Source organism: Schistocerca cancellata, chromosome 10 (genome assembly GCF_023864275.1).
Source record: "Schistocerca cancellata isolate TAMUIC-IGC-003103 chromosome 10, iqSchCanc2.1, whole genome shotgun sequence".
Classification (NCBI taxonomy): Eukaryota; Metazoa; Arthropoda; class Insecta; order Orthoptera; family Acrididae; genus Schistocerca; species Schistocerca cancellata.
The window spans coordinates 104,506,352-104,534,253 of record NC_064635.1 but is presented as its reverse complement, the minus strand read 5'-3'; the positions used below and the strand labels follow the sequence as shown (position 1 = coordinate 104,534,253).

Genomic DNA, 27,902 nt, shown 5'->3' with positions numbered 1-27,902 from the left:
TTTGACATAGTGGGGAGGAGACTTATGGGTCAGTGGTTTCCTGGTTTCTTGAGGTACTTTCCTTTTTTCAGCACTGGGACAATTTTGCAGATCTTTCATGTTCTGGGAAGTAATGTTGCAGGAGGCAGGCATTGAAGATTCTGGCAAGGAGAACCAAGGGTTTTTACGGTAAATGTTGGAGCTGAAAATTTGTTACTGGGTCAGGGTCGGGTGCAGAGTTGGTTCCCAGTCTGTTTATAGTCCTTTTGACTTCCACTGGTTCGGGTCTGTCATTTGGTGGCGTTTCTCTTACTTGTCGGGTTGTGGCTGTAACTCGATGTTCAAGTTCAGCGGTGTCTGCTGGAGGGGGGTCCTCGTTCTCTACCTTGTCCTACTGCTCGTATGTTGTTGCGAACAGTTATGCCTGTCATAATGCATCAAGGACAAGTGTGTTGTTTTGTACGAGTGCTAATTTTCTTTGTTTGGACCCTCTGATGTCTTTAATCAGTTTCCAGTCCTCTTTATTTCCGAGCTGGAGTGCACTCGTTTGGTCCTCGTGGTGGCTCGATCGGGTTGCCTATATATCAAACTATCAGGAGGTGATCAGAAGTTAATTCATCGAGTGTTCTCAGTTAAAGGTCCGGGTCCAGGTTTTTTGTTATGAAAATGTTTAGTGCACCCTGTTAGTGTCAGTGATTGACTAGGATATGTATATCTTGTGGGGGTCACGATTACTGCACCTAGGTGACCTTCCAGGTCATGTAGATGATTTCTTCAAGTGTTGTTTTGACGTGAATTCCGTGTTTCGTGCAAAGGATGCAACACGGAATTCACGTCTCCACCAATTAACACTATGCCGGTGACACCACAGTGGTGTCGTGAGCATAGTACCGTGCAGTGGCCAGTGACAGCACATCAGTATCTTTTGCATTCTGTTGGTGTTTTGTTTAGGTAACAATAAGTTACACACATCAGCAAGTGTTTTGTTTTTATAAGTACTTGTGCCCTTTCATCATGGCAGATGAAAGAGACAATAGGATTATTTACGATGAATGCGTGGACGTCTTGTCTGACATTCTGGATGAATTGGCCGATTGGGAAGAAGACATTGGATATCAAAAAAATGAAAGTGAATCAGAATCGTAGGAAGATAGTCAAATACATCCAAGAAGAATTTGGTAAACGCTACGATTGTCAACTGATTCGGCTGAATCAGACAAAGAAGACAGTGCACAGTGGTCAGACTTTGATTTACCGAGGACCAATAATAAATTTGAAGGATCCCCGTGTCCAAACATATTTCCCAGAGATACACAGAGCACCGAGGATATTGTACAATTATGTATTGGGAATGATCTATTTGAATATATTAGAAACAAAACCAAAAAGTACTATAGTCAAAATTGCAATAGAAGGATACTGAATTGAAAAAATGCCAAATTTGTCGACTTTATGGGACCCGAACTTAGAAAGTGGTTTGGGCTTGCTATCATTATGGGAATTGTAAGAAAAACTAGGATCAATGATGATTGGTCAATGAATCCATTGATAGATGCACCGATATTTTGCAAAACGATGGCCTGCAACCGATTCAGACAAATATTATCATTTTTACATTTTTGCGACAGCAACAATAAACTGGATAGTGTCAATCGTCTTGTCAAAGTGCAATTCGTAATTGATTATTTTTCCAAAAAGTTTAAAGAAACATTTAATCTAAGTCAAAACATCTCAATTGGTGAAGGAATGATACCATGGCATGGACAGTTAAATTTTAAAGTTCACAATCCATCAAAAATTGCGAAATACGGCATACTCATTCAGATGTTGTGTGATTCGAGTACGGGATACATTTACTCATTCAAGATATATTCCGGCACTGGACAGCCTTTAGCAAAAACAGTGATTTAACTATTGCGACCTTCTGATGGAAAGTGCCATCACCTCTGCATGGATAATTATTATAACAGTGTAGAACCTGCAGAGAAGTTAATTGAAAAGAAAATTCAAGTTTGTGGAACAATACGGCAAAATAGAGGATTACTGGAAAATTAAAGCGTGCAAAAGTCAATGTGTTTGAAGCTCGTCAACAGAAAGGTGACAAGCAAAGTAATCCGACTTAGTGATGCCGGCACCAAGCCAATAAATTTGTACGAGACGTGTGGACGGCAAAGTGTTAATACACTTTCATGGTTGTCAAAAATTTGTACGACATCATTCTCGTCAAATACTGCTCTTGGGCTGAGGTATGCTGCTACCAGGATGACTTTGCCTTACTGCTGTGGTCTTTAGGGATGTCCTCTGCAGCTTCCGGGTTGTGCATGATATGCGACTGTCGGAAGATGGTCGATCATCGTCCCTATCGGTTGGTACGGTCTGTACGGTGGCATACCATGTTTCGTAAGTTGAATGTCTCAATGGGGAGTAGTGGGTTTCTGCCAAGAATAGTATGTCTATTTTGAGTGATGATGCCCCTTTTCATTCTCCAATCCTTCTGTGTCACAGTTGCTAAATAGGAGGATTGTTCTTCTTGTGGGCCTAATTTCCATGGGAGGTGCACAAAGAAATTTGTCACTCCTCCGATATTGCCATGATTTTGGACGTGAGGTCTGATGCAATTGTGGATAGTTGAGGAGACGATGGAAATGATGTCGGTCCACTGGAAGTGTTCCCCCATGTTTTTGATTGAACTGGAAATGTCTAAGACGGCTGACAGTCCGCTGTTTTGTCGGTTGGTATTTCTCGCTTGTCGTGATTGGCTTCTGGAAGTCGTGTAATCGTTTTTCCGGAGGGAGGCACAGGTTCTTCTTCCCATTCAGCATGCTTCTGCTGGTGTGGGCATTAGGGTCCTTCTTGATTTCTGGTTTGGCTGTTCTGGCTGTTGGTGCTGTCATTTGGAACTTTTGTATGTGGGTGGTGTGCTCTGACGGTCTTTTGAAATTCTTCACACCCTCTAAATGATGATGGATAGTCATACTGGTTGCAGTTAACATAGATGGGGGTGGCATTTATTGGTCACTTGCAGTCCCTCGCTCTGGGGTCGCCTCCACATCACTCACACCTGGCTGGCATTTCACAATAATTTAGAGTGTGGAAAAAGCTCTGGCATTTCTTGCACTGTAGTGGGCCGTCTTTGCTCTCGTACAACTCAACAGGCACCTCCGTGTCGAGAATATAACTGACGTGGTAGACTGCCTCATTTTCTGGTTTCTTCTCTAGAGTGGCGCAGAATACATGCGTGGGGTGTAGATATTTGTTTCATTGTCCTCTTTTTCGTGCTGGTCTACTCCTTGAGGCTGGAAGTTCAGCAGTCTGATGTCTTCCTCCACTTTGTCCTCCGTCATTGTTTCACGAAGGCCTTTTATGACCACCTTAAGTTGATGCTCTTTCTGTGGTTGGTGTGTGATATTGTTTACATTGTGGTGCTTGAAGAAGTCTAGGCAGTCTCATCTTTGATCATCTCAAAGTGGTACTTTATAGTTTTTCCTATATGGATTGCCTCGATTGGGCCGTCCGTGTGCTTTTTTAACGCGACGTTTAGTGTCAAGTTGTAGCCTGCATATTGTATTGTGCTCAGCGCAATCCTTGGTTTTCTTCTTGTTGTCTGTGGCAAGTTGGTCAGTGTGTTAGGTTGGTGTGATGTCTCAGTTGTGCCGGCTGCATCGGTGAGTGGTTAGAATCGGTTTTCTGTGCAAATCATGAACTGCTTATTAAGCTATGTACACAAATAAACATAGTATGTAGCTACACTTGGTTTTACTTGTGAGCCAGTGTGAAACCAAGTGTAGTTACATACTGTGTTTATTTGTGTACATAGCATAATAATGCACGTTATAAGAAGCAATCTGATGTGAATATCACAAGGCAGTGCACTCAACACAAGCACTGCATCTAGCTATACTTGGTCCACAAGATAATGTTTATGTAACACCTCCATCTGAAGACGAGCCTACAGTGGCTCCAAAACATGTTCATGGTTGAATAAATCATAAAAAAGTGACTGGTTGCATAGTTATTACCAAATAAACAACAGTTTAAATCACAGTCGCACTTTGTCATCCACAATGGATATACTGAAGATAAACAGACGAATACAGTTTCAGAAAGGTTGGACAATTTATTAAAGATAAAGAGCTTAACAAATTGAGCAATTCAATAACACACTGGCCCACCTCTGGCCCATATGTAAGCAGTTATTCAGCAAGGTATTGATTGATAGAACTGTTGGATGTCCTCCTGAGGGATATAATGCCAAGTTCTGTCCAACTGGTGAATTACATTTCCAAAGGGTTGTATGGCAGATGACAATCAGGTTGGTATTCTACTGGTGTCTGGGGTATCTCCAGACACATCTAGATTGGTCAGTGAGACCTGGAATCTCACAGACTGAAGAAGAATTGAAACTTCCTGGCAGATTAAAACTGTGTGCCGGACCGAGACTCGAACTCGGGACCTTTGCCTTTCGCGGGCAAGTGCTCTACCGACTGAGCTACCCAAGCACTACTCACGCCCCATCTTCACAGCTTTACTTCTGCCAATACCTCGTCTCCTACCTTCCAAACTTAACAGAAACTCTCCTGCAAACCTTGCAGAGCTAGCAAAGGTCCTGAGTTCGAGTCTCGGTCCGGCACACAGTTTTAATCTGGCAGGAAGTTTCATATCAGCGCACACTCCGCTGCAGAATGAAAATCTCATTCTTGAAGAAGAATTGTTTTTAGTGATGAGTTCCACATTGAATTGAGCCCCGATGACATGTCCAGAGGTGCCCTGGACAGCGGTGGGATACCAGCCTGACTGTTGCCTGCCACACAGCCCAACAACCAGCAGTGAAGGCCTGGGATGCCACTACATTTCATAGCAAGATCCCTTTGGTTTTCGTCCGTGGCACCCTTACGGCAAAGTGGTATTCTTTGCCCTATTTTGTTGCCTTTCATGGCAAGTCATGCTAGCTTTACATTTCAGCAAGAAAATGCCCGCCCGCCTGCACACAGCAAGAGTTTCTACTGCTTGTCTTCGTGCTTGCCAAAACATACCTTGGCCAGCCATATTCCCAGATCTTTCCCCAACTGATTAGATTAGTACTTGTTCCATAGATCATGAATACGACACATCGTAATGATGTGGAATGTGTCAGGTTAATAAAAGGTGTCTATACAAGATATTACATTACACAAAATATTACATGACACTTAATATTTTTAAATTTTTTTTGTGGTGGTTGGGGAAATTACCCACCTACCATATCCAAAAATTCATCTAATGAGTAGAACGAGTTGCCATTAATTTCCTTTTAAATGCTACATGGCCATCTGTCAGACTTTTGATGCTATTAGGTAAGTGACCAAAGACTTTTGTGGCAGCATAATTTACCCCTTTCCGAGCCAAAGTTAGATTTAACCTTGAGTAGTGAAGATCATCCTTTCTCCTAGTGTTGCATATATATATACATATATATATATATATATATATAGAGAGAGAGAGAGAGAGAGAGAGAGAGGGAAACATTCCACATGGGAAAAATATATCTAAAAGGAAAGATGATGAGACTTACCAAACAAAAGCGCTGGCAGGTCGATATACACACAAACAAACACAAACATACACACAAAAGAGGGAAAGACAAAAGGATTTGGGTTTTAAGGGAGAGGGTAAGGAGTCATTCCAATCCCGGGAGCGGAAAGACTTACCTTAGGGGGAAAAAAGGACAGGTATACACTCGCACACACACACATATCCATCCGCATATACACAGACACAAGCAGACATTTGTAAAGGCAAAGAGTTTGGGCAGAGATGTCAGTCGGGGCGGAAGTACAGAGGCAAAGATGATGTTGAAAGACAGGTGAGGTATGAGCGGCGGCAAATTGAAATTAGAAATTAGCGGAGATTGAGGCCTGGCGGATAGTGAGAAGAGAGGATATGCTGAAGGGCAAGTTCTCATCTCCGGAGTTCTGACAGGTTGGTGTTAGTGGGAAGTATCCAGATAACCCGGACGGTGTAACACTGTGCCAAGATGTGCTGGCCGTGCACCAAGGCATGTTTAGCCACAGCCTGGAAACAGCTTTTGCATCCCGTAACTACCTTCCCGACCAGGTACAGAAGCAAATAACCAGAGCCACTTCCTCATCTCCTCAAACCCGGAACCTTCCACAGAAGAACCCCAAAAGTGCCCCTCTTGTGACAGGATAATTTCCGGGACTGGATCAGATTCTGAATGTGGCTCTCCAGCAGGGGTACGACTTCCTCAAATCCTGCCCTGAAATGAGATCCATCCTTCATGAAATCCTCCCCACTCCACCAAGAGTGTCTTTCCGCCGTCCACCTAACCTTCGTAACCTCTTAGTTCATCCCTATGAAATCCCCAAACCACCTTCCCTACCCTCTGGCTTCTACCCCTGTAACCGCCCCCGGTGTAAAACCTGTCCCATGCACCCCCCCACCACCATCTATTCCAGTCCTGTAACCCGGAAGGTGTACACGATCAAAGGCAGAGCCACGTGTGAAAGCACCCACGTGATTTACCAACTGACCTGCCTACAGTGTGAAGCGTTCTATGTGGGAATGACCAGCAACAAACTGTCCATTTGCATGAATGGACACAGGCAGACAGTGTTTGTTGGTAATGAGGATCACCCTGTGGCTAAACATGCCTTGGTGCACGGCCAGCACATCTTGGCACAGTGTTACACCGTCCGGGTTATCTGGATACTTCCCACTAACACCAACCTGTCAGAACTCCGGAGATGAGAACTTGCCCTTCAGCATATCCTCTCTTCTCACTATCCGCCAGGCCTCAATCTCCGCTAATTTCTAATTTCAATTTGCCGCCGCTCATACCTCACCTGTCTTTCAACATCATCTTTGCCTCTGTACTTCCACCCCGACTGACATCTCTGCCCAAACTCTTTGCCTTTACAAATGTCTGCTTGTGTCTGTGTATATGCGGATGGATATGTGTGTGTGTGCGAGTGTATACCTGTCCTTTTTTCCCCCTAAGGTAAGTCTTTCCGCTCCCGGGATTGGAATGACTCCTTACCCTCTCCCTTAAAACCCAAATCCTTTTGTCTTTCCTTCTCCTTCCCTCTTTCCTGACGAGGCAACCGTTGGTTGCGAAAGCTAGAATTTTGTGTGTATGTTTGTGTGTATATCGACCTGCCAGCGCTTTTGTTTGGTAAGTCTCATCATCTTTCTTTCTTTATATATATATATATATATAATAGAAGGAAACATTCCACGAAGGAAAAATATACCTAAAAACAAAGATGATGTGACTTACCAAATGAAAGTGCTGGCAGGTCGACAGACACACAAACAAACACAAACATACACACCAAAATTCAAGCTTTCGCAACAAACTGTTGCCTCATCAGGAAAGAGGGAAGGAGAGGGAAAGACGAAAGGATGTGGATTTTAAGGGAGAGGGTAAGGAGTCATTCCAGTCACGGGAGCGGAAAGACTTACCTTAGGGGGAAAAAAGGACAGGTATACACTCGCACACACACACATATCCATCCGCATATACACAGACACAAGCAGACATAATATATATACTGTGAGGCTACAGTGAATATCCCTAGCTCTTTAAATAAGTGTCTGCAGGATGATCTTGGATGAACTCCAGCAATTATTCTGATTACACGCTTTTGTGCAATGAACACACTGTTACTCAATGATGAGTTACCCCAGAATATGATGCCATACGGAAGCAGAGAATGAAAATAGGTGTGGTACGCTAATTTACTGAGATGTATAATGCCAAAATTTGCATTGACCCTAATAGCATAAGTAGCTGAACTCAAACGTTCCAGCAGATCCTCGGTGTGTTTTTTCCAGTTCAACCCCTCATCAATGCATACACATAGAAATTTTGAATATTCTACCTTAGCTACTGATTTCTGATCAAAGTCTATATTTATTAATGGTGTTATTCCATTTACTGTGTGGAACTGTTTGGAGCATTATGGGCAGGGCTCTCCCACCACCTCAGGATTTTGACAATCTAAGGCAACATTTGGAACAAACTTGGCATGATATCCAACAGGAGAACAGCCAATAACTCTATCAACCAAAGCCAAGCAGAATAACTGCTTCCACAAGAGCCACCAGAGGTGGACCAACACATTATTGACTTGCTCAATTTGTGAAGCCCTTTCTCTGGAACAAATCATCCATTTTTTCTGCAATTATAATCATTTATTTGTCTGTGCATGTAATCACATGTACAGATTTCCGTCCCATATAGATAATTCTTTCTTGGTGTGTCTCTTGCTTCTACTTTTTCTTAGTGTGTATTTCTCCATTATTCCTGATTATATATCCACACACATATACTGCATCTTCTGGTGTAAGTAGATGTTTCTAGTTATAGCAAACTCAAGATGACACATATTCCTAAAATATTAGTCTTTTATATTCTTTCTTTGTATTACCTGATTATTGTGCATCGTACAAACTTTTACTAATCCATCTCATTACCTGTAACACTGCTCTTTATGTGTCAAGGAATTTAATTGAGTTTCAGGATAATGAAAGCAGACTGTAACGGTGACGTATATTTTGTGAAACCACTTCACAGCCTGTAATTTCATAAAGGAATGATCACACAATAAATATTAACAAAAAATTTGTTTTTATATATAAATTTCATTTTCAGATACAACGGTGTACAAAATACACCACAAGATGGAAGACATCATCACATAAAATATTAAATACTTCCGCTGCCTGACAGTTCTGCAACAGTGCACCAGTTCCAGTTCCATTCATTAGCAAGCAGGAATTGTAGTATCCTCTTAAAGTGTGTGTGTGTGTGTGTGTGTGTGTGTGTGTGTGTGTGTGTGTGTGTGGTGAGCATGAGCATGAACGTGTGTGCTGGGAAAAATTTAATTGTGCCTGTTTGCAACTTATCACGTCTTCTTCACAGTAAGTAGCAATCTTTCTTTTCCTATGTTGCTGACATTCCTACCTGGAGTTCAATATAAATACAAATCAGCTTTCAGTAGTAATAGCAGAGAAGTTTAGTAATGTCCCTCTTCTGATGCCCTCCCCCTACCTACATCCCTGCCACTTATAATGCGACCAAGCATTGCGCAATATTCAGTTAAATACCTCATACGGTATTCAAAACAAACACAATGGTCCAACTGGGGTCCACATCATCACAACTTGTTACAAACTGTTACACACCAGTACAATCCAACTGAAGGCACAGTGAAGAGTGTCTCTGAAGGCACACTACTTTAAACACAGTCTCTAGCTCTTTGCGGGCACAGTCTAAAGTTCAGCACACAGCTCCCCACACAGTCTACGAAGTCCTGAAGAAGGAGACAATAGCGAGGCATGCCATGAGGCGGTCCTGCAGCCGCTGCCAGCCCGCTGCCTGCGCCTCCGCCGCAGTCGGCAACAGGGTGCGCAGCCGCGGCTCGGACGCTGCGCGGTCACCGTGGTGCTTCAGGAAGAGCGCGAAGTGCGCCTGCGCCAACTCAAAGTCCTTGCCGTTCCTCATGGCATCAGTCAGGAGCTTTATAAATGTGGCCATGAGGGAAACCTGTAACAAATAACTCAAAAATTTAATAATTTTTACCAGATGATACTTAGTTCAGAAGAGGAAATTTAAGTAATAGTGTCCTGTCAATACTGAAATAGGGGATTATTCTATCTTCGAAGGAAAATGACACAAGACTGATGTAGTGGGATACTTAGTTAGTCACAGATTGGATTTCAAAAAGGTTGCTCTATTGAGGAAGCTCTTTACACCTGCGTGAGGTTTTAACTGAACACTTATGGAGTATGAAACACACAATAATGCCACTTGTTCATGTAACTTAAGACTCACTGTAGTCATTACAAGTTTACTGATCTGTATTATTATAAGTGTGAGTTTATTACATAAAAGCTGATGAGCATTGTGCAGACAGTGAAAATAAATGTACATCTTTCTTCTTCCTTTTTCCTGGCTTTATCCCTTATCTTCACAGAGTTGGTATTCAAGTCTGAATTTGGCAGTGTTAGAGTGGTAGAGGGCGACCAAGTGCCCTTCCTATCCCCACCCTCTTCCCTCTCTCTCAGGAGATGTATATGTGTACCTCATCTGTCTGTGCCTTGAATTATCCCATGTGAAAGTTGGAGAACAGGTTTGAAATGTTTGTGAATCGTGTAAGTAAGGTGGGACATGGGTACCAACTCAGTATTCACCAAGTCAGTTGTGGGAAACTGCCTAAAAACCACATCCAGGTTGGCCGGCACACCAGCGTGGGCCGTGAAACTGTCGGGCAGATTCAATACAGAACTGGTATGGCTCCCCAAATTCTGGAAGCTGTGTACTCACATGTACAACTGTTGGGGCAGGTTGAAAGTAAATGTAAAAAACTTTAATATCTACTTTGATGGTGTTTTGAAACATTATTAGAGTGCATACGTGGACAAGGGGAAAAAATCCCAGGTTTTTTCCCAGATTTCCCAGTTTAAAAAAATACACTTTTTCCCAGTTGAAAACGCATTTTTCCGTATTACATGACAGTATACTTTACCACAGAGCTGTAAAACTTATCAATCCTTTGAATGGTTAACATTTTATACATCATCCATGTAGAACTTACCACAGCGACTTTAGAGAAAAAAACGTGTGCTGTATATTTTCGTATTAGGATATATTGCATATTTTTGTAATTACAAACAAGTAAATTCAAATTTCACCAAACACAGCACGTTGGTTTCCGAAGTATTGAAACTGAGACTGCGACACCCTTTTGTGAGCCAATCATAGCTCCTGTCATGTGATCTCGCCAGCCAATGACAGGAGATATTCAGAGGATAGGACACGTGATGTAGTCAGCCAATAGCAACATCACTCAAAAGAAGTGTGAACACAGAAATAGGAAAAGTTAATGGTTTAAATTAATATATGTCATATAACTACAAGAAAAGCTAAGCTTTCACTTATAATATACACTCCTGGAAATTGAAATAAGAACACCGTGAATTCATTGTCCCAGGAAGGGGAAACTTTATTGACACATTCCTGGGGTCAGATACATCACATGATCACATGATCACACTGACAGAACCACAGGCAACAGAGCATGCACAATGTCGGCACTAGTACAGTGTATATCCACCTTTCGCAGCAATGCAGGCTGCTATTCGCCCATGGAGACGATCGTAGAGATGCTGGATGTAGTCCTGTGGAACGGCTTGCCATGCCATTTCCACCTGGCGCCTCAGTTGGACCAGCGTTCGTGCTGGACGTGCAGACCGCGTGAGACGACGCTTCATCCAGTCCCAAACATGCTCAATGGGGGACAGATCCGGAGATCTTGCTGGCCAGGGTAGTTGACTTACACCTTCTAGAGCACGTTGGGTGGCACGGGATACATGCGGACGTGCATTGTCCTGTTGGAACAGCAAGTTCCCTTGCCGGTCTAGGAATGGTAGAACGATGGGTTCGATGACGGTTTGGATGTACCGTGCACTATTCAGTGTCCCCTCGACGATCACCAGTGGTGTACGGCCAGTGTAGGAGATCGCTCCCCACACCATGATGCCGGGTGTTGGCCCTGTGTGCCTCGGTCGTATGCAGTCCTGATTGTGGCGCTCACCTGCACGGCGCCAAACACGCATACGACCATCACTGGCACCAAGGCAGAAGCGACTCTCATCGCTGAAGACGACACGTCTCCATTCGTCCCTCCATTCACGCCTGTCGCGACACCACTGGAGGCGGGCTGCACGATGTTGGGGCGTGAGCGGAAGACGGCCTAACGGTGTGCGGGACTGTAGCCCAGCTTCATGGAGACGGTTGCGAATGGTCCTCGCCGATACCCCAGGAGCAACAGTGTCCCTAATTTGCTGGGAAGTGGCGGTGCGGTCCCCTACGGCACTGCGTAGGATCCTACGGTCTTGGCGTGCATCCATGCGTCGCTGCGGTCCGGTCCCAGGTCGACGGGCACGTGCACCTTCCGCCGACCACTGGCGACAACATCGATGTACTGTGGAGCCCTCTGCCCCACGTGTTGAGCAATTCGGCGGTACGTCCACCCGGCCTCCCGCATGCCCACTATACGCCCTCGCTCAAAGTCCGTCAACTGCACATACGGTTCACGTCCACGCTGTCGCGGCATGCTACCAGTGTTAAAGACTGCGATGGAGCTCCGTATGCCACGGCAAACTGGCTGACACTGACGGCGGCGGTGCACAAATGCTGCGCAGCTAGCGCCATTCGACGGCCAACACCGCGGTTCCTGGTGTGTCAGCTGTGCCGTGCGTGTGATCATTGCTTGTACAGCCCTCTCGCAGTGTCCGGAGCAAGTATGGTGGGTCTGACACACCGGTGTCAATGTGTTCTTTTTTCCATTTCCAGGAGTGTAGATCTCAAAGATTAATAAGCTGCAAGAGAAGCTAAGCTTTCACATGTAATATTGGTCTTTTTTTTTTTGCGCGTGTTACATTGTAAGATACATCACACAAATAAGCCAGTAAAATTTAAAATAGTGACATAAATGTCTGGTCTACTAGGCTCGAAATTCTTCTAAGTAGCTGGTCCTCAAAATGTTAAGTCGTAAATGAGAGTCAAACACTCTGCGCTTTAAGAAATTCATCACATATTCTCATACGTAACGTAAAAGGAAATTTACTTTGAAAGTAATGCTTTTCAAACCACCATTCGCAATATTTTCCTAAGACCTCTAAAAAACAGGTCCATTTCAGCAATTGTCAGAGAGTGGTAGAAAACAGGCATTACTGCACTTGCACAGCTACGACAGTTATGTTCCTAAGTATAAAGCATTAAGATATCTTACATTAAGTCATAAAAGAAACATGACATCAGAGGATACTCCAAGAGCATCAGAAATTCATAAACCATACTAAATTGTATAAGACAGCTTGAAGTGCACATTCATATGTCTAGATCCACAATGAACTAGGCCCCAACCTGATATTAAGCTTTTCAGTGTGGTTTTCTGGATGTAAATTTTCTTGGAGTACCGTTACTATCCTGTGTTTGGTTCTGTGTTATGGCAAAATGCCATATGTGCCAGAAGATGAAAACATGCACTTGAAATTTAGCGAACAGGAGGAACTGGCCTATACTGTGGAATGAAACGAGTCATTTCACATAAATTAACTGCCTCAGCAGAAAAGATCAATAAAAGCCAAACTTCTTTAGCACACTGACAAAAATAACTTCATTGTTCTGCCAGGTGATTACTGCTTGACTGCCAAAAACGTGGAAATGAAATACAATCTGAAAACAGCCTACCATAATTATGTGAATGTGTTGTAACTCATTTGAGTGTCCGTTCACAGAAATCCTTTTTGTTTACATTTGACGTGTGAGCTATACACGAAGAGGAAACAGCAAAATCACTGAACATAAACATGGGTCACATGGAGACTATCCCCCCTCCCCAGTACAACTCAGACTGCTCTGCGCATACAAGGATCTGGTAGCTTGGGCACGCTAGAAAATTTTTTTCCAGTTAGCATGTGGCTTCAAGCAGCCAGAGAAGCAGGAGAAGGTATTGCTCATATGCGACTGAACTTCGCACGCGCATAAGCCTGCTGGCAACTGCTCAAATGGACAGTTGTAATGTCACGCTCATCGGAAGCAGTTTGTTGTTACAAAGTATATCATAGTCTTCGTCCTAAGGCCTTCGATACATTTTGCCATTGGCAGACGCTTGTGTATGCACGGTGTTTTGTTGTTGTAAATGGCGCACTTCCTTTGCTACTAAAGTTTTATTTGCTATTTTTCTCTTGTTTATGTTTTATTGCTGCAGTATTATTCTGCAGTGACGGGATACAGTACTATTCTTTATTAGACTATCAGACCTCCCCAGTCAAAATTTAAAAAATTTAACTGAAAATTAAAACCATGAAAATTTCCCGGAATTCCGAATAATTCCCAGGTTTTCCCCAGTTTTCTCCCGGATGAAAAAATTCCCGGGTTTTTCCCGGTTGTCCCACGACGTACACACTCTTGATTATTTAAAGTTCACAGAAAGCTCCCAGCAACCAACAACCAACACCTGCATCTTAAATGAAGAGTAAGACTTTTGAAGAAACATATTAAAAGGTCAATAAACTTACAATGTGAACCACAGACAGTGGGAAAACCAGAAAAGAAGAGACTTTAAGCATTTCAGAAGTGGTCTTACAGAAGGATACTGAAAATTAAGTGATCTGATAAAAGGAGGAGATGAACATGTGGAAAACACTGGGAAGAAGAAGGAGCAGGATGATAGGGCACACGTTCAGACATCAGGAGAGAGAACCAGCTGGCATACGTACCGATCCGCCACCCTCAGGTGCGAGGGACAGCACTTCCACCTCGAGGGCGGCCGGGCCGAGCTGGCGCAGCTTCTCCAGGGCGGGTGTCGGATCCGCCCCCTCCTCTCCAGCATCCCTCAGCAGTTTGCCAAACACCGTCAGGTTGGACGGTACCAGGGCACGACTGCTGTCGAGCTCTTTGCCTGAAAATTTATTTTGTATTACTGTAGGCAAAATAGTTTGGTGGCAAAAATTCAAACAAAAATTAAAAGGTATAGAGGGCAAACCTTAACTCAAGCGACAAACTTTCAGAGGTCGTTTAGCGATATTTTGGTACAATGGATGTGGTGTCTGGAGATGCTTCATTACAGAGTAACTCCAATTCATTTGTTTTGTTACCCGCAGTTGTATTCATACCTGTAGAGCACTGAAAATATCTGCACAACAGCAAAAATGTCGATGGCATTCGCTGTGTATCTTGTATGCAAACAAACTTGCTCCATTCACCCACAGTACTTGCTGTTGATGACAGTAATGCCACCTTAACTATCTATCCTCAAGCTTGCATTCAGTACTGCCCGGTTCTGTTCAGGTTTGTTTTCTGGCTGTGTTGGCTGCCATCAACAGTGACACACAACTGCACAGATAGTTTTTCTGATGAAGAGTTTACAGTGTGCACTTCGTGTATGAGCTGACTCAATGCAATGCACGAGCAGCACAAGGATGCTGCGCTGAACTGTTTCTGCAGAGACGGCAATCACTTCACCTGTAAACATAGCCGTACAGCTGTTTATCACCAACACTACCAGAGAAGTACACAGCAGTACTGAATATAAGCTTTGAGGCTAAAAGTAAAGTGGGAATTAGATATTGGCAAGTCCCATGGATCGTAAATGTTTCTCAACGGGAAATGCGGCAACATGCTGACCACTTATATTATTCCATTACAGGTCCCCCGCCCCCCTCCACATACACACACACACACACACACACACACACACACACACACACACTACTAAATCTACATAAATTCTTCTATTGAGTAGGAGTTGTCAAGCTGATACAACTTCCATTTTTGTTTTAAGTTAATTTTTATTATCTTTTAAATTCTTTACATAATTATGTAAGTGGTCAAAATTTATATGAATGTCTCACTGCTTTCTGTGCCACACTAAGGATGGATACTGTAAATCGGTTCTCTACTACTAGAACTATATCTATGACTGTTACTGTTGTTTTCACACTCTTCTGTGCAAGAAACACTTTTTTCTCAATGACGAATTACCCCACAATCTGATTTCCGACAGTACTGATAATATAACCCAGATTATCTGCTGATAGCTCAGCTACAGAGGCGGAAAGTTTGAATATTGTGAAAATGTTATTTTCTGTACATATATTATTTAATAGAAACCTTGAATACACCTGTGATAAATAATTAAGGAAATACACGACGCATTTAAATTAACAAGGAGAAATAAACACGCCTTCATATAAGGCTGAGTTTCTTCAATTTCAATATCTCTAGCACAATGTGAAACATTATGTGGAACAGATTAATAGGTTTCTTCAAACAAATTTACAAGTAAGCCTTTCTGTAATGCACAACAGCTATCTTGCAGTGCCATGAACTGGGGTTCATGGGATATGTCTATGACGCTCCAGAGCTGATTAAACAAACCAAAAAAATAACACAGCTCTTCTTTGAATTTTTTCTATCTTTTCCATTAATCTACCAATGTAAGGGTTCCAGAATGCTGAACAATATCCTAGAATTGTTCATTCAAAAGTTTTGGGAAGATCATCTTTAATGGCATACTTGGAATAATACTCCATCCTAGTACTTGTCTTCATTTCAACTAAGCTCATGTGACTACTTCTTCTTAAATAATTCTGGCTGAATATTCCCAGATATTTATATTCTGGTAGTGATTCAACCTACATTTATACTAGCAGAACAAAGAAAGTATATATGTGAAACGTGTGATAAAATTCCAACAACAAAAGTCATATCTGGACTTTTCTCGTACATCGAAGTTATTGTTCTTGAGAGTATTTCTGTTTTGTCATTGCAACTACATAAATGCGTGTTTTTTTTCACCAGACGCATTTCACTTTATTGAGGTAATGTATCATCAATGGTCTGTAATTAAGCTGTTTACATTTTGATTTCCTTTTAGATCAAAAACCATTTCATTAAGAATTCATTGATTCATATTTACATCCATTTTCGCTCGATTTCTCGTTTACATCAGGAAATGCCATCTGCGAACCCACCGTTGTTTTTCTGCTTTAGACACTGATAATTTTGGTCTAATTTTTACTTGTTCTGCAGTACTATGGATGTCTTATGTGCATTGTGAAAAATAGAAGAAATGCATATTGCTGCAGAACAACTAAAAATTAGACCAAAATTATCAGTGTCTAACACAGAAAAACAACAGTGGGCTTGCAGATGGCATTTCCCAATGTAAGCGAGAAATCAAGTGAAAATCACTGTAAGCACAAATTAACATATTCTTGATGAACTGTTTTTTGACCTAAAAGCAAATCAAAATGTAAATAACTTGAGAAGCGAAACGTGTCTGGCGGAAAAAAAAAATCACACATTTTTGTAGTTGCAATGGCAGAACAAAAATTCCCTCAGGAACTGTAAAGCAACTACGGACGCTATGGCCACACAAATGAAGAATTCAAAGTTATTGTTAACCTTATTTCATCATTTTGGACTCTGATTTGGAAACTGTCACTGACATTAATGTAAAATACAAATTAAAACAATGATTTGTGTCAGTCACTTCTCATTTTCTTCCACAATGCATACATCTTCAGGTGGACTAGTGGTTTACATTCTTCTGTATCACCACATTTCGGAAGCTTCTATTCTCTTCTCGTCCAAACTATTTATCGTCCATGTTTCACTTCCATACATGGCTACACTCCTTACAAATACTTCTAGACACGCCTTCCTGACACTTAAATCCATACTTGATGTTAACAAACTTATCTTCTTCAGAAACGCTTTCCTTGCCATTGCCAGTCTACATTTTTTATCTTCTCTACTTCGACCATCATCAGTTATTTTGCTCCCCAAATAGCAAAACTCCTTTACTACTTTAAGGGTCTCATTTCCTAATCTAATTCCCTCAGCATCACCCGACTTAATTCGAATACATTCCATTATCCTCGTTTTGCTTTTGTTGATGTTCATCTTGTATCCTCCTTTCAAGACACTGTCCATTCCGTTCAACTGCTCTTCCAAGTCCTTTGCTGTCTCTGACAGAATTACAATGTCATCGGCGAACCTCAAAGTTTTTATTTCTTCTCCATGGATTTTAATACCTACTCCGAATTTCTCTTTTTTTTCCTTTACTGCTTGCTCAATACACAGATTGAATAACATCGGGGACAGGCTACAACCCTGTCTCACTCCCTTTCCAACAACTGCTTCCCTTTCACGTCCCTCGACTCTTATAACTGCCATCTCGTTTCTGTACAAATTGTAAATAGCCTTTCACTCCCTGTATTTTACCCCTGCCACGTTTAGAATTTGAAAGAGAGTATTCCAGTCAACATTGTCAAAAGCTTTCTCTAAGTCTACAAATGCTAGAAATGTAGGTTTGCCTTTCCTTAATCTTTCTTCTAAGGTAAGTTGTAAGGTCAATATTTCCTCACGTGTTCCAATATTTCTACGGAATCCACACTGATCTTCCCCGAGGTCAGCTTCTACCAGTTCTTCCATTCGTCTGTAAAGAATCAGTGTTAGTATTTTGCAGCTGTGACTTATTAAACTGATAGTTCGGTAATTTTCACATCTGTCAATACCTGCTTTCTTTGGGATTGGAATTAATATATTCTTCTTGAAGTCTGAGGGTATTTCGCCTGTCTCATACATCTTGCTCACCAGATGGTAGAGTTTTGTCAGGACTGGCTCTCCCAAGGCTGTCAGTAGTTCTACTGGAATGTTGTCTACACCCGGGGCCTTGTTTCGACTTAGGTCTTTCAGTGCTCTGTCAAACTCTTCACGCAGTATTGTATCTTCCATTTCATCTTCCTCTACATCGTCTTCCATTTCCATAATATTGTCATCAAGTACATCGCCCTTGTACAGACCCTCTATATACTCCTTCCACCTTTCTGCTTTCCCATCTTTGCTTAGAACTGGGTTTCCATCTGAGCTCTTGATATTCATACAAGTGGTTCTCTTTTCTCCAAAGGTCTCTTTAATTTCCCTGTAGGTAGTATCTATCTTACACCTAGTGAGTTATGTCTCTACATCCTTACATTCGTCCTCTACCCATCCCTGCTTAGCCATTTTGCACTTCCTGTCGATCTGGTTTTTGAGACGTTTGTATTCCTTTTTGCCTGTTTCATTTACTGCATTTTTATATTTTCTCCTTTCCTAAAACTGGTACAGTGGCGGGTACCCTCTGCCAGATACTTCAGAACTGTTTGCAGAGTGTGGATGTTGATGTATGTACTGAACGTCTCGACAAAGTTTGATAAAAACCAAGATGCTGTACACAAGCAGGAGATGCTACAACAGAGAATTACTCAAGTATTAACTACAACATACCTTTTTCAGTTTGCTTCTCTGATTCCACGTCAAACTGGACTTCACCACTCAATGAGGGTACAGTGGGCAAGAAGAATGGAGCTGACTTTACGGTTTTCGGTGGCTCCCTCGGTTTATTTCGTTTGCGGATCTACAAACAAACATAGACTCAATATTACAACTTGTGTTACAAGTGTATTTACAACTTGCATTAATCACATATGGAAATGAAACAAATAAATAGAAAGATGACTCCAATACAATGTCCAAGATACTATGATGACACAGGGAGGGGGTCTGGATTGGGTGCCTCACCTGCTGCCTTAAATGAGAGAGAGAGATGCTGTGCAACTGCACAGCACAGTGTAATAAAGTTTCTCGTGAACAACAGAATTTATGCCTCTGTAATTAGTAACTGTTTACTCCTGCAGTTCCAGGACAGAACTGTTTAGTCACAGTATGTGAAGCACTAATGGGAGGAATTTGAGAAAGGAAGGGGGAGGGGTGAGGGGTGAGGGGGGGGGGGGGGGAGGGAGGGAGGGAGGGAGGGAGGGAGGGGGAGAGAGAGAGAGAGAGAGAGAGAGAGAGAGAGAGAGAGAGAGAGAGAGAGAGAGAGAGAGAGAGATAGTTGAAAATGTGGGCCACTTGCAGCACTCTCACTAAGCCACCAGAACATAGAATACTGAAGGTATTTGAAAAATAGATGATGGTGATCAGCATTAACCTGTGTTCGAAAACTCCCAGCATCTCGAAATCGTTATGGAAGTTGTAAGGGAACCGTAACTGATACAGCTGTCCACACAGTCAGTTGGTACACAGTATACCAAGAGAGGGCACTACCATTCATTCACAATACATGCCACATGTCTTCTGGTTCTGATCAGCAACCTTCAGATGCCACTCACATTACGGAATTAAATTCTACTTCCACTATGAGTCCGTCAACTCATCACATCCATCCTTCGACAGTGCTTTCACCTGCCTCATGGAGCACTGACAATCAGGACTACTTCACATCTTCACAGCACAGCACAGCACAGGTAGAGATCTTTCTGCCAGACGTGGACATAACAAGACGCATCATCAACTACAGGTCTCTGCAGCCCATCTACGTCCATGCAGCGATTGCCAGCACCAGACACAGCTACTAACAGACATAATCAGTTACCATTGTAATAGCCACTATTTATGAAGTGATAGTGGAAGAATTAGATGCTGAGTGTGAGGGGCATTTAATAAGTAATGCAATACATTTTTTCCCTTGGCTAAAATCAGTTGAAAAAAAATGCAGAATCTGTTGTGGGACATCATAGAATATTCCCATTTTAGAACCTACAGTTTCATGAAGTTCTGACAGGCAGTGACACTATATGTACCCTTCAAAATGAAGTCTATAACGAAGGTGTGTTCGAAACAGAGAGCTGTCAGCGAGTTTCTTTCGGTGGAAAGCCAGAGCATTGCATCACAGGCACTTGCCGAATGTCTACGGAGACCTGGCAGAGATAAAAAGCACGGCAAGTTGTCGGGCGAGGCGTGCGTCATCACAGCAACAATGTCATGCAAACCTGTCCAATCTCCCGCATGCTGGCCACTAGCGCAAAGCTGTGACTCCTGCTACGTCGGAACATGCGAACACATTCGAGGTGACCGACGGATCACAATCAAAGAACCTTGCTGCTCAACTGGACACCTCTGTTGGTAGCGCTGACACGCCCATCTACCAGCTGGATTTCTTGTTGGGTAACAGAAGACCATAAGGAACAATGAGCAATCACATGCACAGAATTGATTACACGTTACAAGGCTGACTGTGACAATGTTTTGTCCAACATCATCACAGGTGATGAAACACGGGTTCACCATTTCCAATCAGAAACAAAACAGTAAACCACGGAGTGGCACCAAACCACTTCTCTTCCAAAGAAAAATTTTAAAGCTGCACCCTCTGCCAGTAAAGTCATGGCGATGGTCTCCCAGTACTCTGAAGGGATTATTTTGTTTGATGTCTTCCCTCACGGTGCAACGATCAACTCTGAAGTGCACTAAGTGCATTACACTACCCTCAGGAAATTGTAGAAATGACTTCAGCACGTTCTTCAGCACAAAAATGTAAACAAACTTCTCCATGACAATGCGAGGCCTCACACAAGTCTGTGCATCAGACAGGAGCTCACAAAACTTCATCGGACTGTTATTCCTCATCCACTCTACAGCTCAGATCTTGCTACTCCAACTTCCATCCCAATGAAAGATGCACTCTGCGAGGAGCAGTACACGGATGATACGGAGATTATTAATGTGACAAGTCATTGGCTCCGATGTCGACTGATAGTGGTATGGCAGTGTAAGGTCATCACATAAAATGGAAATTATGTTGAAAATAGGGTTTTGTAGCCAAAAGAGTGCAGAATAATCTGGTGTACTGGAATACTGAATAAAATCAACCTGCTTTAAGAAAAAAATATGTTGCATTAGTTATTAAATAGTCCTCATACATACAGTCACTTAGACTTGATTATACATTGCCAGAGACAGCAAAGTCTGTATAACATTTTAGGTAGTCAGTTCTTATCAGTTGTGTCATGTAAAGTGGAATGCATGAAGCTACCACACAAGTTGAGTACTACCAATGCATATATGCATTCCGTCTTCAGGCCACGAGTGGCCTACTGGGACCACCCGACCGCTGTGTCATCCCCAGTGGAGGATGCGGATAGGAGGGGTGTGCGGTCAGCACACCGCTCTCCCGGTCGTTATGATGGTATTCTTGGCCAAAGCCGCTACTATTCGGTCAAGCAGCTCCTCAATTGGCATCACGAGGCTGAGTGCACCCCGAAAAATGGCAACAGCGCACGGCAACCTGGATGGATCAATGCATATATGGCAAAAATAAATTATATTTATTGCTTTACATAGCGTTGCCACATTTGTATTCAAGTGTCATCATGTGACGATGTGGATGTATGGATGTTTACAAGCGAGCACATACTACCACCTTATAAAGAACAATGCTAGGGAGCTCTCTTCCTCCTACCGCAGGTTTGGGTTAGGTTAAACTGAACACCAAGTTACAACATCCCAACAATACCCTCACTAAACAGTGATATTGGTAGCTCATTTCCGGGGGCTGCAATATTTCTGGCATGCTCCAATATTCTGGACAGCAGTTGGGGAATCCCAGGTAGATTGTGTGCACTTTTGAGACGACGGGGTGAGGCAGTCAATAGTTGGCAGTCAGGGTGACAGGCGAGACAAGGCTCACGAGGGGAAATAGAAGTTTAATTTGAAATATAATGAGTTTGAAAGTGATAAGAAGTAGCATTTGAGTCATGCTCGTGGTTGGATTTCATGGGAAAAAATTCTGTAAAGCAAAAGTGTGCAGAATCCCAAGTTTTAAGCACTTGTGAGTTATGGGCATTGAGCAATGCATTATGGCAACCATTAGTAGCACTTGGCAAACTAATTTCTTTGTAAGTTGAATACTGAAAGACGTCATGGACAACTCATGCTGTGAAATATGAAATAGTTAGGAAACTGACTTGGATGTCTAAGCTGGACTAGTGATTTGGGATTGAGAGGGACTGACGAGGGACAGTTTACTTCCTAAAAGTGAAATACCAAAGTGTTTAATTTGAGTGGCATTTATAATTACAGAACAATCATCAAATATATTTTCCCATTCAGACAGTTTGGTTTAGGCAAACATTTCGATTTAACATCTGCCTCCATATCTGTTGTAATAGACTTCTTTCACTTGTCCGATCGCCGTAACCTCGAGTGCACACTTTAATTACAGAAAGACGCAGATAAGGAAGAACTGGCGTTGGGCAATGTGTACAGAATAAAGTTTCGAGAATGAATTTTCATTCTGCAGTGGAGTATGCACTGATTTGAAATTTCGTTAAACACAGAGCGTTTGCCACTTTCGGGCAATGCTCTTACACAACAAGCTATCCACACATGATTCACGATCAGTTGTCACAGCTTTATTTCCTCCAGTTAAATAAAATTTAAATTCAATTGTGGAAAAAACAGGAATAGGTGCTTAAGGATTGAGGAAAATTACAAGCAAGCAACTGAAGTAAGATGTGTGTAAATTATGGACTACGCTTTCGACAGTTTACAATAATGTTGACACAAAATACTAGGAAAGTTTTGTTATTTAGACTGTGAAATTATGTCCAAAGCAGAAAGGATATAAAATACAGGCTGGCAATAACAATAAATGTTTCTGAGAAAGAGAAATTTGTTAACATTAAGAATAAGATTGTGTGGCAGGAAGTCTTAACCCTTTGTTGTCGAACTATCAAATACATATAACTTTCCATTTTTTCATGGATAACAGCAGTAAACAGTAACAAAAAAGAACAGCAATTTTTTTAATTTTTAGCATTTCACAAGGGTGGTACTTTCGAGTACCGTCTGGCCTTCCAGTGGCTTGCCAAGCAACAGTTCTCAGTACAGCACTTTTTTTTTTTTTTTTTAAATTAACAGATCCAAATGTGTTAGAATACACAACAGCTACAAATCAATGAACATTAGGAAGGTAATTACAGAGTTAGTAGATGGAGATTGGCAAAAAAAATTTATTTTCATTGCAGCAGAGAAATACTGTGCAAAATAAACATTTTGAGTTTGCCCTTTCTTTTTGGGCATACATCACATCTTCTTTAGTTGATAGCTAAAATGACCAAATTAATACCTTTCTTTCCTAATTTTACATCTCGTGGAACTAATTTCTTCCTTTTGTTTCATGTAATTTGCTTTCTCTCAAAACTTACCTTGCAACTCCTGGACTGATATGCTTTGCATTCATCTGTCTAGTTGGTCACTGAGCAACATTTCAACCCAACTCCATAAGTGAAATCTTTTCGTACAGCTCACAGTAGAGTACTAAAGGACTAAGAAATACTTTTGGATCTTCTTCCCAGCCCATAAGCAGATCTAAGTCAGCCAGCATGGTTCAAAAATTTCTTATTACAACTGTAGTCCTTTATTACAGAAAAGCACTGAATGTTGACATTAATGGCTTTCTCCTGCTTTCTGAAGACAAATATTATTTCTGTTCCATGATAACTGGAAGCTAGACACCCAACTTTGTTGTCTTTCAACAAAGAATCCCAATTCCAGAGAATGAGATCCTACAATGAAAGTAACCTCTTTAACCTCTTTTCATTTCCTTAGAAGGTGAAGGGCTGTTGGGAAACTTTCCCTTTCACACCTCACTATGGCACAAATCCACAATTTTCTCTACTTTTGCCCTCCTGGCAGGAAAAAGTACATAAAAAAGTTATCAAAATCTTGTCTCCTGTTTTTTTCCTCAACATTTCTTTGAATAACTCAAAACTACCCTCACACACAATTTTCAAATTCCCTCTCCAAAGCTTCACTTCCCCCTTCATAAAAATCGAAGGCCAGAATGTCTGCAATACAGCACAGCTTATAACCCATGTTGTACAGATTTCATTGCATTGTATTGGTTGACAGAGTTTTTCCTGTTGAAGAAAATAACTGAGTTATCTTCATTTCCTCCACCTTCTGTCAGTTTTAGTCTCAGACATCTTTCTACTTTTGCGATGGTTTTCATGTAAGCAGTCATTCATCCCTTGTTTTTCAGATCGCTCTGCAGTTTCAGGTAAACTGATTTCAAATTCCACTGGCACACATTCTATTAAAACTCCACCAAAAATTGTATCAAAACCTAAATTTTTTTCAAAAATCTTGTCAAAACCTGTATCTGCCAGATTGTTAGCATCATTTGAATCAGTATTTTTGTCTGCATCATTCCCTACTTCCATAACATCATTATCATCTGGCAAATATTTTAGAAGGGCTCTAACAATTCTATCATCTGTTAGTATTGCCAATGCCCAAAAAGTGGTACTTCTCTGTGACGTAACACTCAAAATAATTACAACTGTGCTAAGACCAAAAGTCTTCTGCATCTAGGTTGACAAAGCTAGTAAAAAACAGCAAAAAATATCAACATAGGTGACAAACCACACCTGTGTGGCAGTAAACAAAAAATGCACATATGGCCAGAAGGTACTCTACAGTACCACACAGTTTTCTGCTTATTTCTTACACAAAAAGCACAGATTTAACAAAAGAGTTGCACGAGAAGAAAAGAGGACCTAACCTTCATTATACCTTTGGTAGTAAACACAAAAATTGCTAACAACTGTGTGACAGTAAATAAAATAAAAACGCTCTCTACAAAGCAAACCTTCAGCTGTCACCAATGTTTACGCAAACCAACACTTTGAGTAGCAAATAAGACATAGAAGGCAGTGAAGTGTTTCCACGATAAATATCTACTTAAATGTACCTGCAAGTCTGGGATGTGGGAAATGTGTGTGTGTGTGTGTGTGTGTGTGTGTGTGTGTGTGTGTGTGTGTGTGTGTAACAGGAATAAACAAGGATCAAAAGAGACGGTACTTAGAAGTACCGAGAGGTAGCAACTGTGAATTGAAAGCACTTGTCTGATATGTAGTCTTGTATGGAAACAAAATATCAACACTGAAGAATTTGGACAAGAAATGAAGTGGTTCCACAGGAGAACGTTGAAAATTACGTGGGCAGATTGGGTAACTAACGAGATGGTACTGAATCAATTTGCAAAAAAAGAAATGTATACTACAACTCGAGTAAAAAAAGGGTTCACTTCACAAGACACAGCCTCAGGCATCAAGAAATAGTCAATTAGGTGATGGAGAGAAAGGTGAGGGTAGAAATAGTGATGTGAAGTGGTACCCAGGCTTAACTACAGTAAACAGGTCCAAATGGATGTATGAAGTCTGATCAACAAAGACTGAGAAAGATTTCATCCTGTAGCTTCCGTGATGGTTACCTATCTGTGCCACGAATATTTGAAAAGAGCAGGTTTTTAAAGATGCTCTTTGCATTTCGCACACCAAACAATGGTGGTGTCGCAAAAGGAGCAGTACAACTGTGTTCATTTAAACCGTACAGCCACTGACACTTACAAAAAGCTGCAACAAGCATACAGTAAAGCTGCACTACCCCGTGCAACAGTGTTTGGGTAGTTTAGGAACTTCAAAGAAGGTCAATATGTCTGTATAAAGCAACGTCGGCCTGGTGTTTTGGCTCGTGCTATCACTAAAGTCCACATCAACACAGCTGCTGTGATTGTCCGTGAGGAATGGCAGATAACATTACGTAGCCTCTGTGAAGTGTTGAGAATTTCATATAGCAGTGTCTACAATTATACATGATCATCTTCATGTGCCCTGTGTTTGTGCCTGTAGGGTGTCATGTCTGTTGACTCCTGAACAAAAGGCTGTGCAAATGTAGACGAGCCACGAGAGGCTCCATCTCTTTGCTGATGGAGGAAATGCATTTCTGGAATCGATTATCACAGGTGATGAGTAATGACTACATCATTACAATCCTCAAGGAAAACAAGCCAGCACAGTGTGGAACCCGCATGGTTTTCCAACACCAAAAATGGTAAAAGTTGCAGGAAAAGTGATTGTGATCACATTTTTTGATTGTCGTGGAATGATTTATCAGCACACAGTTCCCCCTCACACTACTGCTCCACCACACACATGTTAGTATTGGCTAAACTAAGGAAGCACACTGCAAGGAAACAAACAGAACTTCCTCATACTGGCTGGCAATTTCATCATGACAATCTGTGGCCTCACGTAGTGAATCAAGTCTTGCAGTTTCTGGCTCATTTCAACATTACCTATGTACCACATCTGCTTTATAAGCCTGATCTTGTACCCTGTGATTTTTTCTTATTCTAGTCACTAAAAGCAAAGCTTTGGGGCATTGAAATTGAAAATTCTGAAGCAGTGCTCAAGGACCTTCAGCAAGGTCCGAGCAGGCACACGGGGGGAGGGGTTTATTAGTTATTGGGAGCTCCAATGTTAGGCGGGTGATGGAGCCCCTTAGGGAAATAGCGAGAAGGTCGGGGAAGAAGGCCAGTGTTCACTCTGTCTGCTTGCCGGGGGGTCTCATCCGAGATGTGGAGGAGGCCCTACCGGCGGCGATAGAGAGCACTGGGTGCACCCGACTGCAAATTGTTGCTCATGTCGGCACCAATGACTCCTGCCGTCTGGGTTCAGAGGTCATCCTCAGTTCGTACAGGCGGTTGGCGGAATTGGTGAAGGCGGAAAGCCTCGCTCGCGGGGTGGAATCAGAGCTAACTATTTGTAGTATCGTTCCCAGAACCGATCGTGGTCCTCTGGTTTGGAGCCGAATGGAAGGCTTAAACCAGAGGCTCAGACGATTCTGCGGAGATCTGGGGTGCAAATTTCTCGACCTCCGCTATCGGGTGGAGAAATGTAGGGTCCCCCTGAATAGGTCAGGCGTGCACTACATGCCGGAAGCGGCTACAAGGGTAGCGGAGTACGTGTGGAGTGCACATGGGGGTTTTTTAGGTTAGAGAATCCCCTCCCTAGGCCCGACAAGACGCCTCTTGAGACGCGGCAAGATAGGAGTAGGCAAAATGCAACAGGGAATAACAATATTAATGTGCTAATAGTAAACTGCAGGAGCGTCTATAGAAAGGTCCCAGAACTGCTCTCATTAATAAACGATCACAACGCCCATATAGTACTAGGGACAGAAAGTTGGCTGAAACCAGACGTAAACAGTAACGAAATCCTAAACTCAGATTGGAATGTATACCGCAGAGACAGGTTGAACAGTGAAGGGGGAGGCGTGTTTATAGTGGTAAGAAGTGCAATAGTATCGAAGGAAATTGACGGAGATCCGAAATGTGAAATGATTTGGGTGAAGGTCGCGGTTAAAGCAGGCTCAGACATGGTAATTGGATGTCTCTATAGGCCCCCTGGCTCAGCAGCTGTTGTGGCTGAGCACCTGAAGGATAATTTGGAAAATATTTCGAGTAGATTTCCCCACCATGTTATAGTTCTGGGTGGAGATTTTAATTTGCCGGATATAGACTGGGAGACTCAGAAGTTCATAACGGGTGGCAGGGACAAAGAATCCAGTGAAATTTTTTTAAGTGCTTTATCTGAAAACTACCTTGAGCAGTTAAACAGAGAACCGACTCGTGGCGATAACATATTAGACCTTCTGGTGACAAACAGACCCGAACTATTTG

At 42.1% G+C, this 27,902-nt stretch overlaps 1 protein-coding gene across 1 annotated transcript in view; it reads right to left on the bottom strand.

Annotated features, from left to right (window-relative positions):
• Positions 1-8,430: 8,430 nt before the first annotated feature.
• Positions 8,431-27,902, bottom strand: part of LOC126106499 (WD repeat-containing protein 36) — a 106,135-nt gene continuing 86,663 nt past the window's right edge. The window contains exons 11-13 of the mRNA XM_049912818.1: positions 18,824-18,953; positions 14,269-14,450; positions 8,431-9,526 (exon numbers count right to left, since the gene is read on the bottom strand). Of these exons, the coding sequence (XP_049768775.1) occupies positions 9,284-9,526; positions 14,269-14,450; positions 18,824-18,953 (555 nt within the window). The 3' untranslated portion in view covers positions 8,431-9,283. The remainder of the gene's footprint in view (positions 9,527-14,268; positions 14,451-18,823; positions 18,954-27,902) is intronic.